This window comes from Anopheles bellator, chromosome 2 (genome assembly GCF_943735745.2).
Source record: "Anopheles bellator chromosome 2, idAnoBellAS_SP24_06.2, whole genome shotgun sequence".
Classification (NCBI taxonomy): Eukaryota; Metazoa; Arthropoda; class Insecta; order Diptera; family Culicidae; genus Anopheles; species Anopheles bellator.
The window spans coordinates 33,102,107-33,121,176 of record NC_071286.1 but is presented as its reverse complement, the minus strand read 5'-3'; the positions used below and the strand labels follow the sequence as shown (position 1 = coordinate 33,121,176).

The 19,070-nt window shown below is 49.6% G+C and overlaps 1 protein-coding gene across 1 annotated transcript; it reads right to left on the bottom strand.

Annotated features, from left to right (window-relative positions):
• Window positions 1-3,763, bottom strand: LOC131211452 (octopamine receptor beta-2R). Its single transcript, XM_058204919.1, has 6 exons — window positions 3,294-3,763; window positions 2,931-3,029; window positions 2,743-2,841; window positions 2,300-2,421; window positions 393-837; window positions 1-322 (listed from the first exon to the last, which is right to left on the bottom strand). The coding sequence occupies exons 1-6, from the start codon at window positions 3,761-3,763 to the stop codon at window positions 1-3; spliced, it is 1,557 nt and encodes a 518-aa protein (XP_058060902.1).
• Between the last annotated feature and the right edge of the window lie 15,307 nt (window positions 3,764-19,070).

Here is a 19,070-nt window from a genome sequence, read left to right as displayed (position 1 = left end):
TTACAGGCTTTCGCCGACCTCACTGTGGAAGCGGTCAGTCTGCGAGGATGGCCGCAGGTAGCTCTCGGAGTAGACGCTCTTCGCCCGGCAGTCGTACCGGAGGCTCGCCCGCCGCACGTTGATGTCGAGCGGTGACGTTTCGCGGCGCCACCAGGCGCAGAACATGCAGTGGAGCGTGTTCCGGAACGCTTCCCGGAAGTCGCGGTTGAAGTAGGCGTAGATGAGCGGGTTGAGGGTCGAGTTGAAGTAGCCGACCCAGAAGACCAGCACGACCACGATGTCCGGGTTCGGGCACTCGTCGCACAGCGAGGTGATGATGTACCTGCGAGCGATACAAGGACCGGGCATGATTCGTCCGACGCCTGACCGCGATCCCCTCGGAAAAGACTTACCACAGGAAGAACGGAAGCCAGCAGAGGATGAACGTGCCCATGATGATGCCGAGGGTCCGGGCCGCCTTGTGCTCGCGCTTCATCTTGATCAGGTGCCGGTCCTTGGTGGGCGTCTGCTCCGCGTCCACCTCGTGCAGGGTGAGCGTCTTCGAGGAGCCACTGCCACTGAGGGCCTCCCCGTTGGTGCCGCCGCCCCCACCTCCGCCGCCGCCGCCACCGACGTTGTGCTGGTGCATCAGCATGGCCGTGCCCTGCCGGAGGGCCAGCTGCTTCTCCTGGCGGTTGGCCTCGCGGAATATCTGGAAGTACGTGAACACCATGATCGTGCAGGGGATGAAGAACGAGATGGAGCTGGAGATGACCGCGTACGGCTTGTTGACGATGAACAGGCAGCTGTCCGGGTTGTTCAGCACGTCCTCCTTGTGCTTGTCCGTGGTGTACCAACCTGCCCGCCGAGTCGAGTGATTGATTGACCGCCGGGGTCGGCGAGGTGAGGGCCCAAAAGCAAGAGAAAAACGAGAGAAAAACGCGTCAGAACCAGCAGCAGCCTCGCGGGGACTGACTGCGCTTGAGGTGAGTGATTTATGTCGATCGATTAGCCTGCGCGCCCACGCTGACGACTTCATTTCTACTTCATTAGCGACGATGATTGATTCAAACACGTGCGGGTTAAGGCCGCAGGGAAGGGAACGCTTGCCTCAGCCCGACACCATCTCTGACCATCGAATGTGATAAATTAATGACCTCAGATGTCACCTCGCAGTCGCTTTGTTTCTAGAACGATTTTTCGAAGGGACGATTTAGGGGTACGATTATCCGCACGTGGGTCAATGAGTTCGAAAGATAGGTTGACATTACTACAGGGTGAGCCAATCAGTGTGTACTTTTTCGTTTGGTTATAAAATAAATCGGCTGAATATTTTTCGCTGCTTAAACTTTTTTTTAAAGGATGATTAACAGTATTAATGTATAAAATACCATTTTAGTTGCAGAAAATTGGGTAAAATGAAAAATGACAAATGCCTAGCCAATTGTGGTGAACATTTGACCGAAATTGTTTTCCAATAAAAAAAAATAATAATAAAATTAACCTTTCAAGTACAAGTTCAAGCATCGAAAAATATTCAGCCGTTTTCATATAACTAAATGAAAAAAAAAACAAGCTATTTAGCTCACCCTGCACTAATTTTGCCATGCCGCATTGACGATTTTGCGTGAATAAATCAGAAAGGGGTCCACCCAGATTCATGAGGTCCTATCAAAGGCTGTTCGAAGCGACCCAAGACGTAAATTTCGGCCGGAAAGGTAAAAGGGCTTAGTAATTCGGTATATTGCCAAGCGTTCATCAGAGCGTTTTGGATTTGAAAACTAAAAGACAAATCCGAAGGTTGAACAAGAGGAAAAACTTTCAAGTAGTAATTAAATGTAGCTACCTAGCCAATTGTTTGTGACTCTTCAAAATCCCAAGAAAAAAGCAATGTACTCCAATTCATTTTACCTTTTTTCATAACTTTATTACCCACAAGTCCCAAACGTCGGTTAAAGTTTGTGATAAACAGCGGTTTAATGTGAGAAGGCCAGGCCTTCAAGCACCATCGGGTGCCAATCACACAAAAGCATTATTAATCGATTTAAACCACGGCACATCCACCCTGCGCTGGCGGCCGGCGCTCCGATTATCACGACGGTCGCGCCCCGTCCGGCGAATTTAATATGATAATAGTTATTAAATTTTCACCCGTCAATTTTCAACCCTTGTTTTTTTGGTGGTTCGCACAATCGGGGCATATTGTCGTAGCTTTTCGCGGTGGCGGCACAATAATCGGTAACAATTATGACCGTAAAGCGTGTTTCATGGGGCGCGCCGCGTATCGCAGGACCCGATCATTGCACTGGCTCTTACTTACCGGCGAAAATTGGTACGAACGACAACAGTGCTGGTGATATCCAGGTATTTAATAACATTATCGCTACGACTCGCTTCGTCATGCTTATCGGATATTTAAGTGGCTTCACTATGGCGTAATATCTGGAAAAGTTCAAAGTAGAAAAGGGAAAAACAGAAACGGTTCGTCATGAATTTCGCTTAAAAATGCGCTGCGGACAGAATTTATTACGATGTTAAACGTCAACCGGTTAATACGATAAGCGGCTTATGCTGGTTAAAAGGACGTTGGCACGTTAAACATCAACCTCGAACCTCGTTTGCCGAGGACGATGAGCAATGTTTGCCTTAAACACGAGCACAGTAACAAATAATGTGGAAAGATGGCCCCATTGGGCCACTCGATGGAGGCGCCTGGTCACCCACCGGGTAATGGAGGCGCCTGGCCGGCCGAAGCGAGCTTACCTATCCACGGAAATACAGCAGAGGTGCAGTATGCTAGCGGTGGAGAAGTAGACATCCAGGCTGTTCCACACGTCGCACATGAACGACCCGAACTTCCAGCTGCGAAAAAGGGACAAACAAAGAGAAACCCCGAATTGGTTCGAAAGGACGCTACGAATATTGCAAACCAAAAGGCCTGGTGTGCTCACCTTCCCGTGATTTGTACACTGAAGTTGAATGTCATGGCCATCATCGCCACCATGATGTCGGCCATCGCGAGCGAAACGACAAAGTAGTTGGTAATGACCCTGGAAACAGAGCGAGAAAGAGAGAGAGAGTCCGCGTTGGCGAAGCGATTAGCTGCGGTGGTCGGTGAAAGCTTTCGCTTAAGACATTAAGCGAACCGCGACGGTGGCCGCCCCGATGCTTCCGGTCGGTTCCACAGCCATTAGGATGCAGCTCGGACGGTTAATGAGATTTTCTGGCGGGTCGGTTCGACCGGGCGGCGGTTCATTGACGCCCCGGAAGTACGCAAACCGGCGTTTTGGGCGGGTGGGGACCACAACAATTACCTTAATTTCCTATGCCGCTTGACGGAGATGATGACGAGCAGGTTGCCGAAGATGGCGGCCACGATGATGAACATCATAATCGAGGCCTTGAGGACGAGCAGCACCACGTCGATCCATTCGGCCGGTGCGCCCCCATCCGATGGGTCGGCGATGCCGGTGATGGAGGTGCCGAGGGGTGCGGCCGAAGAGAAACCCTGCAGCATTATGTTGCCGCCGGCCGCGTCGAAGATGGAGAGGGTTTCGGCAGTGTCCGCGGCACCGGAGTCCGCCGCCGCCGCCGACGTCGATGCCGACGCCAGTGCGGCACCGTCGCGGATCTCGGCCCGGCTGAAGTTGAAGTAGCCGGGAAGGGCGACCGGGGAGGGCGCACGGTCGGGCAGCCCGAGCGAGGACGCCAGCAGGACGGCCGCCGCGGAGGACGAGGATGAAACCATGTACTTCGACGAGTCATCATTGGAAGGATTCATCATACAGAGGACGGAGCTCGGGAGCAACAGCAGCCTAGAAGCCGTCCCGTCTCACACTTGCCACGGCCCGCTGCTTGGCCGCCGAGGTGCCGAGTAGACCGAAAGTATTCTCCCGCCGACCGCAGCGCAAAGACATGGTCCTTTTCGTCCCGTCGCCCGTCCTCGTTCAGCGTCGTCCGACCGTCGGCAGGCCCGTGATCAGTCGCGTACCTCGCATGGTGTGAAGCTCGGCCGGGTGAGGCCCTGGAGAAAAAAATGAAGTGGGAACAGAACATAAATTAATGAAGGTCACGCCAAATCACGTGCTCGGCACGAAACGGCCCTAGCCAGGACGATGACAAAGCACAGACAAACACCTCGCCGCTTTTGAAAGTGAAATGGCGGCCATGTTTTTAGCGCTAAGACTGCGGCAAATGTCATTAAACCCGGGAAACCCGTCGTTCACCCTCACCAGGTCACCGTGAGCGTTTCGGTTGGCTGAGGGCAACCCTAAGGAAAAAAGGCGAAAGAGTGGTCCAGGAATCCGGGAGTGCAATTTAAATTCATTTAGCACAAAGTGCTCAAACACGTACCGGGCCAGCAATTAGGCAGGAAGCGCAACGACCTCACAAGATGTGCACTTTTCATTAAGAAAGCACTTGTCCCAAATTAATTCCCTCTCGGTGCATCTGAATATGCAGCCTGGATGTTCGCTGAAGATCACAGTAAAAGAGAGAGAGGCAGGGCCAGGATAGGAGTGCGGAAAAAAGTTAACCCACAAATGTTTTCTCCATTTACTTCATCGTCCTTCCGCGGCTTTCAAGAGTGTGCGGTGCGATGCGGCGGAATCGGCGAGGGCACATTTCCTCTTTGAAGTGACGACACACTTTATCAAAATTTTGCACCTGACGTCTATCCGGGGCTTTTCCCTTTTCAAAATGGCAGCGTGCGAGAAACTGGGTCGCTGGCTTCGCCCTCTTCAGCTTTTGAAGTGAACGCCCCGACCGACCGCTTTCAGTGTGTTAGTGAAGCGGGAGCTTTGATGGCACAGAGAGCACCTGGCGCACAGCCTGCGGAAACCTTCCGGTGGTGTGTGTCAGTGTTCAGGGTTTGTGTAGCACCAACTTCTTCTCAAGTTCCATTAACAGCATCGTCTGTTTTTCTTAATGCTTTGGAAAATCCCACAAATGGTGGGCAGCATAAATCGGGCCAATTTGGCCACTACGAGACACGCTCTCACCCATGCGACCCACAACCAGTTTCGTGGCCAGTTTCGTGACGTTTGTTTATACTAAAACATTATGATCAGGGCAAAACATCGTGTAACATGAGAACGTTGGCGACACACGAAATTGTCCTGTTTTCTAGAAAATACTCACAAATTCAAAACGCAGCCTGTAAAAACCGTGTTATTCTGGGAAAATAAACATAACATAAATAAATGACATAAGAATAGATACACGACATACACAGCAAATGCATCTAGTTATTATTAAAGCACATACAATGAAGGACGTCAGATAACGGATAACGAAATCATTAAATGAAAAGATAATGAAAAGAAAACGAAGCGGCCAAAAGAACCACTGCATGAAGAATTATTGGCAAATAGTCTCCTCAAATTTCGTTGCAATAAGGGAAGCAACACAAGGGTATGTATGACCACTGGATTAGCGGATTTTAAACCGATGGCTCTAGCTTTCAATTTGACCGACACCGTTACGCTCTTTGGGAAACACTACCTTGTTTTGACATCTGGCAAAGGGTTTCAACTTAAAACAGAACAAGTCTTAGTCCAAAACTTACGTATCTAACCTCTTCTTTTGATGCTCTCCAAATACTTGCCGAAGCCTAGGATGAGCATGTTCTTGAGTAATGGACATTTTAGAGCCAGCGCGGAATACCTCCTACAAACGAATGATTAATGGGACCTGTTAAATTTATTCACTCTTGAGTCAGCAACAGACTAAAAACCTTTTTTGTAGAACCTCTTTTGTTATTATCGTAATGTCAAAGTGTTCTTGTGTATTCTTTCTTCCTCCACTGTCTGTCGCGTACTTCCCGTTTTTACGTTTTCTCTATTCGTTTGTACATCTACTCTATGGCTGCTAGATGTGCGGGCGATTTATCGTTCTAGGCGTAGTTTGTGGTAAATCCACCAGGTGCGCTGGTGATGGTTAGGACGTACCATGGCGTCCGTTTTTACGTAACAGGACCAGAAAGGAACGGGCGAAAGAGAGCTTTGACCCATACGTAGTCAAAACCTGGTTAATAAGGCAACGCTAACAACAGTAACTCCGTGGAAAATCCCGGGCTGGGGAATGTATTTAATAATTTTATTGGGAATTAATTTCCCTTGCCACTAACTCGCCAGACTCGCCCACCACACAAATACGTGGTTTCACCAACTACTACTATTCTATGTTTGTCTGGCCAGATTCATGCCATTCTCCAACTCGCTCGATTCAGAATTGTGCGGAACAAGATTAACCAGCGCTCGGGGAATCGGGATCCGCGACAGTCGCAGCGTGGCTCGGGAAGCGCACGTCAGCATAATGAATGGGTTGCGTATAATTCTTCACCAAGATGATGACCTGCGGCGAGGCGTGGTCCACAGACCCCGGACCTGTATTTGCAATGCAGATAATCGCTACAAGTTCACCGTTTCCGTGAGCAAGGAGCCGTCGCGCCCTGCACACGACGCCCCGAGGGATGCTGTCCGCGGCGGATTGCAGAACTATCGCGTGGAGAAAATACGAGCGCAAAGAGCTCTACGGTCTACGGCGGCTTCATGCTAATGATGATACTCTTGGGTCAGCCGAGACCATCGTGTCCGCTGCGTCAACAAGGGCGCGAGGATATTGCCATGTCCTTGTTGGCTTCTTGGCCAACTCTCGGACTCTCGGTTCCGAGAGGTCTGCCGACTGCACCACACGGCACCACAGAATGTAATAAAGTGGGAAACATTTACGCCAAACCAAACCCGAAGGCTCGCCGTGTTGACTGAAAGTAACTAAAAAGTGACACTTTGCAAACGCGTAGCATCCTCCAGTTCGTACAATACGTGGACCGTCGCCGCAGTGTGAATAATCGGAAAAATTAGCAACATAAAGATGTCGTTTAGCCGAACGCGCGACTTTAAGTGACTTCGGAAATGGAAACGTTTGCGCTCGGGAAAGCGGAACCATAATTACGGGACTTGCTGTTGCGTGGCGATAATTTTTTCCGAACTCCACAATGAAATTCATTTCGTTACAGCCCGGCCCCGGATGGACGCCGGTTTCGCTTGGCCGCGTGACGGATGTTGGAAGATTTCCCACGGTTTTGCACAATTCGAGATGCTTAATGGCCAACGCCAAGACGCGTGGTCCAGGGCTGTGCAGTACCATGACCTTTTCCGGTCGAAGAACGAACCTCATCAGGCCCCAGCGGCATCGGCAGTCTTACGCCAGTTTCTTGGAGGGACGGCACCTGGGACCGCCGTGGGATGAAAAATGCCCGTCACATTCGCACCCTGTTTGGCCAGGTGCCGTTGCCTCCTCCCGAGGTGCGGCACGTATTTCCGGTCGTCTGTCACGGGAAATAGCCTGCAGTGTCCTGCCAGTCCTCGACAAGCACTTGCGCTCGGCCGCTCTCTCTCTCTCTCTATCTCTCTCTCTCTCCCTCTGTCCTCCGCACTTCGGCCCAGCAGGGAGACAATGGGAAAGCATGAGGACGAAGCGAAAAAAGAAACAGCGCCTTCGAATCACGAGTGAAAAGAGGGAAAATCAAACGAAACCGTTTCGAATGACAGCCGGAAAGCAAACAGAAGGCGAAAGCCTGCGTGCCCCCCGGCAAAAGACGTCTGTCTCTCCCTCTCTCTCTCTCTCTCTCTGGTGGGCGCGAGGTGGCATACGGGGTTCAGTACGTGTCGAATACGTGGCATCCGAGGAAGCCACCCGTGACACCGGCGGTTGCTTGCTTGGACTGAGATAAATTGAAGCCCGGAACAAGGTTTACGGTTTCCAGACGCACCGCTACGTGGCACCGGATGGTTCTACTCAGCCTCGCCTCGCTGCCTCGCTGTTTCGGTTTCTCACTCCGGTCTCTGCCTTCAACCTGCTCATTTCTTTGCATAGTTTTGCGCGGAAAACAGCTCCTTTTCTGCTAGTCCTGAGATGAGATCTTTTCAATTCTACACTTTTTCACAATCCGAAACGTTTTTAACCGTTTTTTGTGCTAGATTACCGATTCCACCTTAAGGCTCACAATAAATGGTAATCCCTAAGTCCAAAGTACGCTGCAATGGTTTAGCATCTGTTCCAAAATTGCTTTGTTAGTATTTTAAGCGAAAAGGATTCATTTATTACTATGTACCCTAATTTATAATATGCAACCACAAAATTTACAATTAGTTCCAATGCTTTAAAAATTATTCAACTCCGTCCAACGGCGTTCCCGTGAAATCATCATAAAACGTGGTACAGCAAAAGCGCATCTGACATGGAAACGATAACTGAGCCCCGCAATTTGGTCCCACGACAATTGATCGGTCGACTGCGTCCGCCAGGAATAGGACTGTTCATTGTAGTGTTTCTACTTAAGACCCTCGGCCTGTATTTATTTCGAAAAATTTTCTATTAAAACCGCAAAAGCCGTCGTTAAAATTGGAAACAATTTGCCACCGAAAGAAATGGGGAAGGAAAGTAAAGTAAGACTCGTAGCAATGCACGAAAGAAAATCAGTTTCCGTCATTTGAGAAAACGCTACTCGCGCTATTCATCTCGACCTGACGCAGAGGTATTTGCATGCTGCGCCACTTCTTAGCCATTCCAATGGCTTGGGTGGTGTCCGTAACGCTTTCTTCATGGTCATTTTTTTAATCGAGAAAATCCGCTCCAAAAATTCGTTAAAACTTCGCCGTCTCATTCCGGACGACCCAAAACAGCGATAAAGGAAGCCGATTGGATACGTTAACAGGAAGCCCGATCGTTTGGAAGGGGAAGCAACGAGAAGTGAAAAACGAAGCCGATTGGATACGTCACCAGGAAGTCCGATCCCTTGAAACGTCGGATAATCCTCTGAAACGCCGGATTGTTGCGTCGTAGGTCGTTGGGAAACCAAGGACTCCACGAAGGAGACTTAAAAGCAATTCTGGAACCCACAATGCGAAAATTGTTCATTGTGTTTATTAATTTTGATAATTTTGATTTTTGATAATTACGCAGCCGCTTTATCGGAACATTGATCGTAATTGGCTGCTGTGGACGCTTTGACCAATTTGTGATGCATTCGAAGTGACCTTGCATAGAAGTAGCCTCACCGAAATGCACTTAGACTCTCAGAGCGTCGGCGAAACCGATCCCTAAACGCTTTGCTCTCTGATCCCCGATCCACCGATCAGATCAGCGTGACGGCTCACCATTTGTACGTCTTACATTTCAAGCGTGCGAAGCTCGTTAGCCCATCGTTCTCGGGCTGTCATCGTCACGGTGCGAGCGGATGTGTGTTGAAATGTGGCCCCAGAACCGGTGCCAAAACACAAAACAAATCACTCGCAAGTCGCGCAAGATTATTTGCGATCGCCAATCACGAACCGCATCACTGCCGGGGTGCGGGGCACATTGTTTCGCTTCATCCCGGCCTCTTCTCGGCGGCTCGGTGCAGCAGCAGCTGTGAAAATATCTGAATCGTTTAGCGGAATAGAAACGTCTCGTTGAACGAGTTCATTCATTTACCATAACACCGCTCGGCATAACTGTAGCGCCGGGCGTGGCCGGCCCTAAACCAAACAGCGCATCCTGCCACCGGCCGCCATCGCCGTGAGAAATCAGGATTCGCATTCGCTTCGCTACCCAACCCTGGGCGTACGCGATGGGCGCCCTCCAATGACCACCCTAACTGGCCGAGGTGGTGATGGCGGTGGTGGTGGTGGTGGGTGCCCCCCACATGTTTCGACCAAAGTAGACACAAAACGGGGCAGGTCGTTATTTAAAATTAGAAACCAATTTTTAACCTTCCCCCTCCGACACGGCCAGCGTCACTTTGGTCACTATGCTGCCTATGCTGCCGTCCTCCTGAGCTCCCGGCCCACCCCACCATACCTCACGCTAAAAATATCGAACCCAAAGTGAAACCGAAAATCGATGCCGGACTCGCCGTGGCCGCCGTACGACGCGGTACGTCCTCGTACCTTTTGTGGGTTGAATGGCGTCGACGGGCGGACCAACCCTTGGGCGGTGGGGTTGGCTTTGTTTTGGCTGGCAGGTGGCGCGGGGCCCCGCTCGGCGCCCTAGGACCTGCTTGTTTGTGGTTTGTTGAACGTGAATGTTGAATGCTTGGTGTTCTTTTCGCTTTGCTTCGGTCGAACCTTCCCCACAGGTTCCGTGGTCCGCAATCCTTCTGATGTATATGTTTTTGTGAGCCGGGGAGCTAGGATTTGAAAAATGAGAAACACAAATTGAGGACAAAACGGCGGATCGAAACAGCTGTGAGTGGTAGCGAGCATAGGTATGCGAAACAATTAGATGCAGGCCATTGGTTTGGCTGATCTTTTTCACAACAAAACGTGAAGCGCGACATGAAATGGCGCTACTTGACGTGTTTAGCATTCTCGCTCTCCGCACTGACAAACAAATCGGTCTACATGCTGATGTGGACCGCCCTCGTACTACGAGTTCAAATTATGTTACAACAAACGGCGAGTGAGTTCCAAAAAAAAATCTGATTTCCTATTGGTCCACAAACATTCCCCGCCAGTCAGCGAAACTAAAAGGCAAACCTCGGTTCCGATTCGATCCGAGCACCATAACCGCGACTGACCGCAGAAGCGAAAACAATTCTAATTGAATTCCAAATGGAACCCGCATTCCTGATGGTGCACTGCTCCAGGATCCAGCTAGCTAGAATAATGTTTGTTCGGTGCGGAAATTAGAGTTTGGTTTTCGCGAGTGGGGATTAGAAACCGCAGCTCTCAGTGATTGAAAATCCTGTTTGAAAATCCGATTTCTAGGTACCCGCGAAGTGCAAGCGCAGCTCCATAGGGGTGATGATGGGCTTCGGGCTGGCGAATCCTTTGCCCGCAAATCTTGAAGAGCAATTCCGGAGGCGCTGCAATTGACGCTTAATAAAGCGCTTCTTGAAAGTAAGCGAAGCGGAACACGTATGAAGCTCGGCAAGTGCATCGCCCAAAGAAGCTTCCCTACTCGATATCCGTACCGTAGCTGTATGGGATCCCTTTTGTGCTGTGCGACCATCACTTGACAGTTAAAGCTGGTCTGCTCTTGACACAGGGACTTTAACGCGTGTGTGTTAAACTGGTTCCGTTCAGTGTTTTCGGAGCAGCTGCCAGTCACTTCTGTAGACTCCTGCAAATCTAGTAATGTGATGTTGGGAATTAGTAAAACATGTCTCCAATGGACGGGACCAATTCCAACCAATTCTCTTCTTCGCTCTGAAGCGTCCAGCTCTTCCAAAGGACTCAGGCATTGAATAGATTGGAATAGGACCTTGGAACGAGCATGAAACCTCAAGAAAGTGATTGCGGAAAGTAGCTCTTAGAGCGGCGGAACAGATATTTCATAGACACGCCAGCGCTCACATCGGCAACCACCGTGAGCATGGCCGTAGCCTTCGTTGGCACCCATCCTGGCAGCACCGCTAACGCGACGCGAGGTTACGCAGCTGCATTCCACCGGTGGCGATGCACCCCGGGAGCAGTTCCTCACGTGATAATCGAACCGCTTCCTCGTCGTATCATCAGAGCACCCGTCATTGCCAACGCCCACGGCGAGGGCGAGTTCGGTATTGACCGCGATCGACGATCGGCGTCGTGAAAAATGATGCTATTTTTATGCCCAACTACCCGAAGGCCACCGGCTGGCGAAGGTTGGCGGTCGGGCGACTCAAGTGCAAGATCACTCGTCGAGTGTCGTGGATTTGCACGACTTTTCGCCAGTCCGACCAGCCAGCCAGCCAGCCAGCCGGCGAGCGAACCGAACGTGTTTTGTGAACTGCCACCGACGTCATTTGGCCGTCCGACTCGACACGTCCGCGAAGATGATTTTGGAACTTGTGGACCGGGGAAATTTTGGGCCACTTTCTGGCGTTTTTCTGTTCTTCCTGTTTGCTTTGAATTCTAACATTCGCCGTTCGAGACGCGTTCTCCACGCAAATGGCGCATTATTGTGCGGTGCTCTGACACGCGGTTCCGGCGGGGAGCGGATACCTCGAGCCGACGCACAGGGATGCGGCGCACCCGGATGACAGATGACGAAAGCAGTGAGCGGATTTGCCTTTGCTCTTAACCTCTGAACATGTTTTACCAAACCAAGTGGCTTCGGGTGCGCCTTAAACGGAAAACATAGTACTGGGGGGAAAAATAGCGGGAACCAGTTGTCTTCGATTATCGTGGTTCCGGTGGCATTATGAATTCTTTCCAACCGACCCAACTGTCAACAAAGCATACGATTTGAGTGTTGGCCGTGGTTTGCGTAATGCTGTGCGTAAACACAGATCGGATTTGTGGAGCGGTTAAATTCTTAGATCAACTTTTCGTGATGCTTTTGCATCACATTTTTGTGATCGTTTCGTCACAAACTCGACCCAATTGAAATTTGGTCAAAAGATGAGCCCAAGAGGCTGCTTCGTGGGCACCTTTTGAAGTCAACAATTGTGATAGGAGCGGAGACGAAGAATGTTAGAGACTTTCTTAAATTGCTACAGAATCGCTGGAAAATGCTTGTCGAAGTTTGTTTTAGAATATCGTAGTGCTTTAAGCGGTTTAAACAAGCAAAGAGCATCGGAGGACAGAAAGGAGTGCTGTATCACAAGCTCTTGAAACTTGTTGAAACCGTTAATTTAGATCGCTATCGACAACAATGGATCAATTTGAACCATGCATTGATAAAGAACCTACCAGAATTGGCCAGAAGACACGGTAAGGTAACTTGGCTCTATGACAATTCAGCTGAGCACAAAGCAAAACTACTTCAGGATGCAATCAACGCACTTGACTGGGAACTGCTTTCCATCCCACTGTATCCACCAGACTTGGCCCCTTCCGGTTATCATTCATTTTCATCGATGGGACACGCATTGGCTGAGCAGCACTTCAACTCCTATGAGAAAGTCGAAAATTGTATAACTAATTGATTTACTTCAAAAGATGAAAAATTCTTTCGACTGGGAATCCACTGTTTAACAGAGAGAGAAATGTATTTCTAGCGATGGCACATAATTTCAATAAAATAGAAATTTTCTTTTCAATGTTTTAAACATTTGATTTTGTTTGGAAAACAGTCCGATTCTCATGTTTTAGACCTGGCATTTGGAAAGGTTTCGGTTTTCAAGTTTTAGACCTGTTAGATGTTTGGCTTAAATTAGATTGGATTGCATAGATAGCAAGGATTATTGTATTGGTAATTATTTTTCGACTTATAAGCAAGTTCCCTACAGTTTTGGCCACAATTCTATATCGTGAGTGCATAAGAAATGAACCCTCGTTGATGGATTCCCTCCTATTTGTCACATTGATTGTAACCGATTTCGTTGTGACGGGTTCGGGTTGAGTACTATTTGCGATTCGGGCTCCCATTCTATCGAACTTACTAACTTCCAATCAGCTCCGCTAGCTAGCACTAGTAACTAAGGCCATCGACGGTGGCCTGGCAGCGGCAGCAAAAGATGATTGTGGTTTGACGAATCTGCAGCCATCGATCGCCCTCAGCCTCACATTTATCTGCATTACGAAGCATCGCCGAGTCGAGCCGAGCATACAGGACGTTAGACAACGTACACAACGCACGAGAGCTGCACGACAAGCAATAATCACATTCCGATCCCGCATGCCATCGATTTCGTTTTTCCCGATGGAAATCGATAGGCCCTCTCGATGGTTGAAGCCTGGCCATCGCGAAGCCTGGGCTGCCACTGGCAGTTGACAAGGACGAATGTTTGTGGTATATAAACGAGACCCAAGTACCTCCTCGCCGGAAGCTGCGTATGCCGTTGTGTACGTTCAACCATTTCTCGGCAACTACGGCAATCCATTCTGCTTCCGCTCACAGTTATCAGCCATCGGATTATGGATCGGCTGCGAGTCGAAAACCCGGCGAAGCTTGCGGCCATGTTTGTGGCTGCTTAAAGACCTCATCATCCAGAAACTTTTCTGAACGTCGAGCGCTGATGCGGCCGATCATTTCAAGAACACACGAATCGTGGCCAGGATAAGAGTCACGCATCGCCGTATTTCTTTCGTGCGAAACTTGTCCCGACGCCCGCGGCAGGTTAAATCTTGCGCGAAAAACGTGGTTCCGCAACGTTCGTGAATCAATAATCGATTCGCTGGCGGAAGTCGTTGGCATCTCACGGAAACTACTGCTTGGCGCAAACAGTTCGGCACGTTGCAAAGCGCACCGCCCGTGCTTGTTGCGGTAGCGAAAGTTTTATTGGAAAACTTGGCTCAATCGATGCCGAGCCGAGGTGGCCGGAAAATTCCCGGCCCCCGAGCTGGCGCATGGTAACGTGTGAGGGCAACGAAAAGCCAAAATGCATCCAATTTTGGCCGGCATTCATCTATCCAGACCCTGCTGGTGCAAAAGGAAGTAATGAAGCTTGAACCGGGGGGAAAACGAAACTTTACCATCGCTCGTGAGTGAGCGTTTCGCATTCCGGATGGTCGACCGTTTGGCAACAGGCTTACGAGCAGGTGATGGTGGTGGTGCCGATGGATTTATTCAAGTGAATGCTGTAATTTAATTACTCGTGCGAAAAATGGAACCACCACCTGCGGACCGGGCGGTGACTCCCACTGGGCCGGGGGATCAAGTAAATCAAAGTTTTGATGCCTTTTCCCGGTACGTCCGACCAGTCCCGTTGAGACGAAAATCAATCGAGGCCAGCGAAAGGAACAGTCGTCGGTGGTACTGTATGGTACGTCGCTGGGTCGCAACTAACTAGCGTTTTCTGGTGATATTTGACTAGAAGCCGTCTAGAGTAGACATTCAACTCAGACAAAAGACGCTCGAAGACGACATAGGAGGTATCCTATACTGTATCTTGGCAGGTATGTTGGAACCTACCAGTCTTCGAGATGTCGAAATAAATCATCGAGAACAATCTCAATCGCATGTTCCAAAAATTGAGTCAGAAGATGCCACACTATATTAGCACGTTCTAGAATTGGACTGTCCAGATCACAGTAGAGGGTTTTCATACATTGAGAATCACTGAGGTAATAGTGAACTCCTTAGCCATACGTCAAACAAACCCCAACATTCTAAGGGCTCTACCGATAATGATCCTTGAATATAAATATAACCTTAGAATCTAACACAGATGATCATGCTATCAGATTGGCGGAGAATAAACCAGCCCGCAAAAGACTTCTTGGGCCATCCAGAAGTACCAAAGTCCAGGTCCTGTTTGAGATCGTGGATTGAGTCTGTATCACAGGCCAGAACCGCTCAGAGGTTATAGTAGCCGGATAAACAATCAAGACGGTAAGAGAATCGTTTAACGAGAGCTTAATGGCACCTTCAAATGGGACAAAAGCGGTACGCACCCCAATGATGCTCTTAGCGTTCCTCGCAACGCATTGTCCCTCACCGCGACGACGAACATTAAGCATCAATCATAAAATATATTTTGCACCGCAGGTAAATCAATCAGCGCCACGGGTTGATCCGCAATCGATTGCCCATCAAACAGCATACCGGCATCACGGAATGGGCCCAGCCCAGCTGCACCGTTAGCGTATCGATTGGCCCGTCCGAAGGTTAATGTGAAAATAAATTCATCAACCGCCCATTTCGACCGCCATCAAGCGGCGGGTTGTCGCTAAACTCCCACCGGAGGTCGTCATCACTGCGACTGCCCCGATAGAGTGAGACAGAGTGAGATTTATGGTACAATAAATGTTCAAATGCACCGTGCACGGATCAAAGCGAACGGCCTCGGTTTGGGGCTGTGGTCGCGAAAGGTGCTGATAGAATGCCGAACCGAACGAAAACACCATTATAATGGGCTTCAAATGGCTCCGTGTGGCAAGGACGATCAGGGTGCAAGGATTCGACATTGCATAACACCATGTTGCGGGCCGCGGCCGTTATCGCGCGGCCATGAAATATGGGCAGCGGGGCGCAATGGGAATGTAATTAATCACCGAACTCGAAACACTCGACTGCACATCGCAACAATGTGCGCACACATGCTTCGTTCGCCGCCTATAACATCCTTTTTTTGGTGACAGCCAAGGCCCGAATTCTGGGAAAACATCGTTGCAAAAGGGGCCAACGCTAATCAAACATTGCCCCAACGGTGTGTGCTGCCCGGAGCTTGATTTACATCACATTTAATAAAGCTTAACAACTGTTCCTCTCTCGGATCCATTTCTGGTGATTAAAAATGAAACGTGGATCGCAACGCAACAACAAACTAGCTCCCCGAAAAGGTGAGTGCGATGAAGTTTATTGATTTTTGTATATTTACCCAAATACGTGCCGAAAAAGGGTCCACGTTCAGTCATTGATCAATGTTGCTCAGACCAAAACACGAACTCCAGCGCTCGAAACGGTGTGCAAGGCGTCTACGCCAGATTAATGCGCCTCCAAACCTGTACACCGTCGTCGACACGTCCGGCAACAGCTGCATCCTGTTGTGTCAAGCAGCTGACAAATGGGGGGCCGTGCTTCGTTGCATAACCACCCGTGTGCGATGTCTGATCAAAGGTTCGCGAGTTCGGTGAGTTCCAAACACTGCGGTTGGTGAAATTGGCTAATCTATGGCCTGTGTCGACATTTGTTTTTTATTGAAATAGAATTTTTATACAATTTTTGCCTGCGTAGTTAGATTCCGCCCAACGGAATGGAGGGATTCTTCAAAACTATGGAACTAAACATTTCCACCAAGAAATCCCCGAAAACCCGGCGATAATACGTCAGTTGATGAGCGTCTTTCGCGGTCTCAAAGGCCGACGGCGATCGGTCAAGCAAACGGCCGAGAGGCGCGGACCAGCAGAAGTCACCCATTTATCATCAGCCGAGTGTGAAAATGGAAAGTTAAACAAACAGAGCGTGGCCCGACGCGTCCCTCTCACCGTGTTGGACCAAATGACAACAGACGGTCCCAAAAATAAAATGGGAAAGACAGCAGGCCCACCAGCCCCGGACCCACCGTGGACCGGAAAATCTCACTGACGGAGCAGATTGTGCGGTAATTACTATTGAAGTATGCCCACTTATGAAGATGATAATCCGCGGTCAGGCCGGTCGGTCAGTAGCTTCGAGGGCCGAGGGATTCCGGCACGTTCGTGGAATCGTTCGTGGGTCTTAGCGGCGACGGCGTGGGCCGCCGGTGTCCTTCCCGCGAAGGTGATAAATTTGCTGCATGCTTAGCATTCACGAGAGACCCAAGAGACCTAGACCGAGACGTGGTGGCGAGGAGGCGAGCTGGGGAGCGAAGGGGGGTCCGCCAGCCAGCCAGCACCGTGGCAGATGCCACGGTATCACCGTGACACCGTGAGCACTGGTGAGCGCTACGCGGACGCTGGGATTGGGTTTTATTTTTAGGCGTCACTGCGGACATCTATTTTTGCGCCAGAAACGTGCACGACGACCAAAACCCCCCCCCCGCGCTAGCTGACCGGTTCCCTCGCCACCCACCACCCTTGACAACCCCCCCGGAACGGGGTCAGCACTCAGCAGCGGTCGGTATGAAACACCGCCCCGTAGTCGATAGCCGTACGTCTCGTGCGGCGACAGAACAAAGTAAAATCCCGCAGAACGATAAAATGTCGGCCCACCCCGACAACGGAGTGGCCACCTATGCCACCATGTCTGTGTCTGTTTGTGTGCCATTGTTTGTGATCCATTAGTTTTATGCGGGCCTGCCCCCTTAGCTGCAAGGTCCACGCCAATCAACAGGATAGCAGGTGGACATTTAATCGCACGGCGGGCGAGTTCTGTCAGTTGGCGGGATTTGGTGGGTTTGAAATTTATTAGCACACATGGGGGGCCCCGAATTGAAGACAACGGACTCGTTGGCTTGTTGGCAGAATACCCCAATCCTGTCTGTGTGGGTCGGTGAGTGTTGTGTTGTTGCAGGAGGAGAAACAATTTGAGGAATCGTGTTCTACAGTCTGACCGATTAGCTGGCAATGTTTGACACACATCGCCACTCATCAACACAATTTGCATCTTGGAAACGGACTGACCAACGAATGGTGAGTCGTGGCGTGAGATCAATTGTTGGCTTCGAATGGATCATAAGGATATGGTTCATCGCAACACTGTTTCTGCTCATTGTAGCCACAGCATAACGGGGTTGTAATGGGTCTTTCAGGAGGGATTTGTGGCATTAATCACGGCGCATTCACTAGCCTCAATCGCCAGGTTTGGTAAGGGGTCGACTCGGGACATTAAACGAGTGAGCTCGTTGAACGCTTGTTTGGTGAGCTAACAAATCGCTTCATTTCTATGGAAATTTAATTTCACATTGTATGGAGCGGGACACATGTTCTGAGCAGGCTTACCAGGAACAGTTCACTCCGTGCCGAAGGTAGGGCCGATCAATTTTGAAGGCACGTACCACAAAGATACAGTCGATCCGAACAACCGAACCGAAGGAAGGCCGTCTCGGGTTGTTTCAGAAGGAGATAAAAATACCTATTGCCTTCGATAGGATCTGGTTTAAGTAAGAACATAATTGATTACCCGATTTCCAGTCGTTATTTGTAGTGCGGCCTGAAATTTCGATGCAAATCGTCAACAGCTTCACCAAAGGTAGTTGCCAAATCCTAAAAAGAATCAACAATTAAAGGCTGAACAGGCTCAAAACCGTTCGACCGGTTCAATTACCAATTAAAAAAGTGGCCATTTATGTCGATACGGAAAATACGTAGTATTAGTATCTAATTATTGCGAAATACGAGCTCTTTAAGAAACATGTGAACAGACGAGAACTAAACAACGAAAACTGTATTCAACAAAATCGAGCGTGAAATTTCGTCGACATTGATATGCAAATTTAAAACAGTGGTAAATTAATAGCATAAGCCATCAGAATGAGAGAACCGCGAATTAGCGAAGCGAAACAAATAAACCTAAGCCAACGCGAACGGAAGGTGTGAAAGCTTATTAATTTAACTTTTTCTTTCGGTCTGTTGACTCTTCCCGTCACTCCACGTTCACGTTTCCGACACTCTGACTAAATAATTACTTCGTCCTCGGCTTCGTACTCGCAATGGAATTTTACAATGTCAGGCTCGGTCACTCATTGTGGCCTCCGTGCCCTCCTCAAATCTCCACGCCAAGGAGTGCCATAATTTCCACGAATGAAGTACAACCGGATGGCT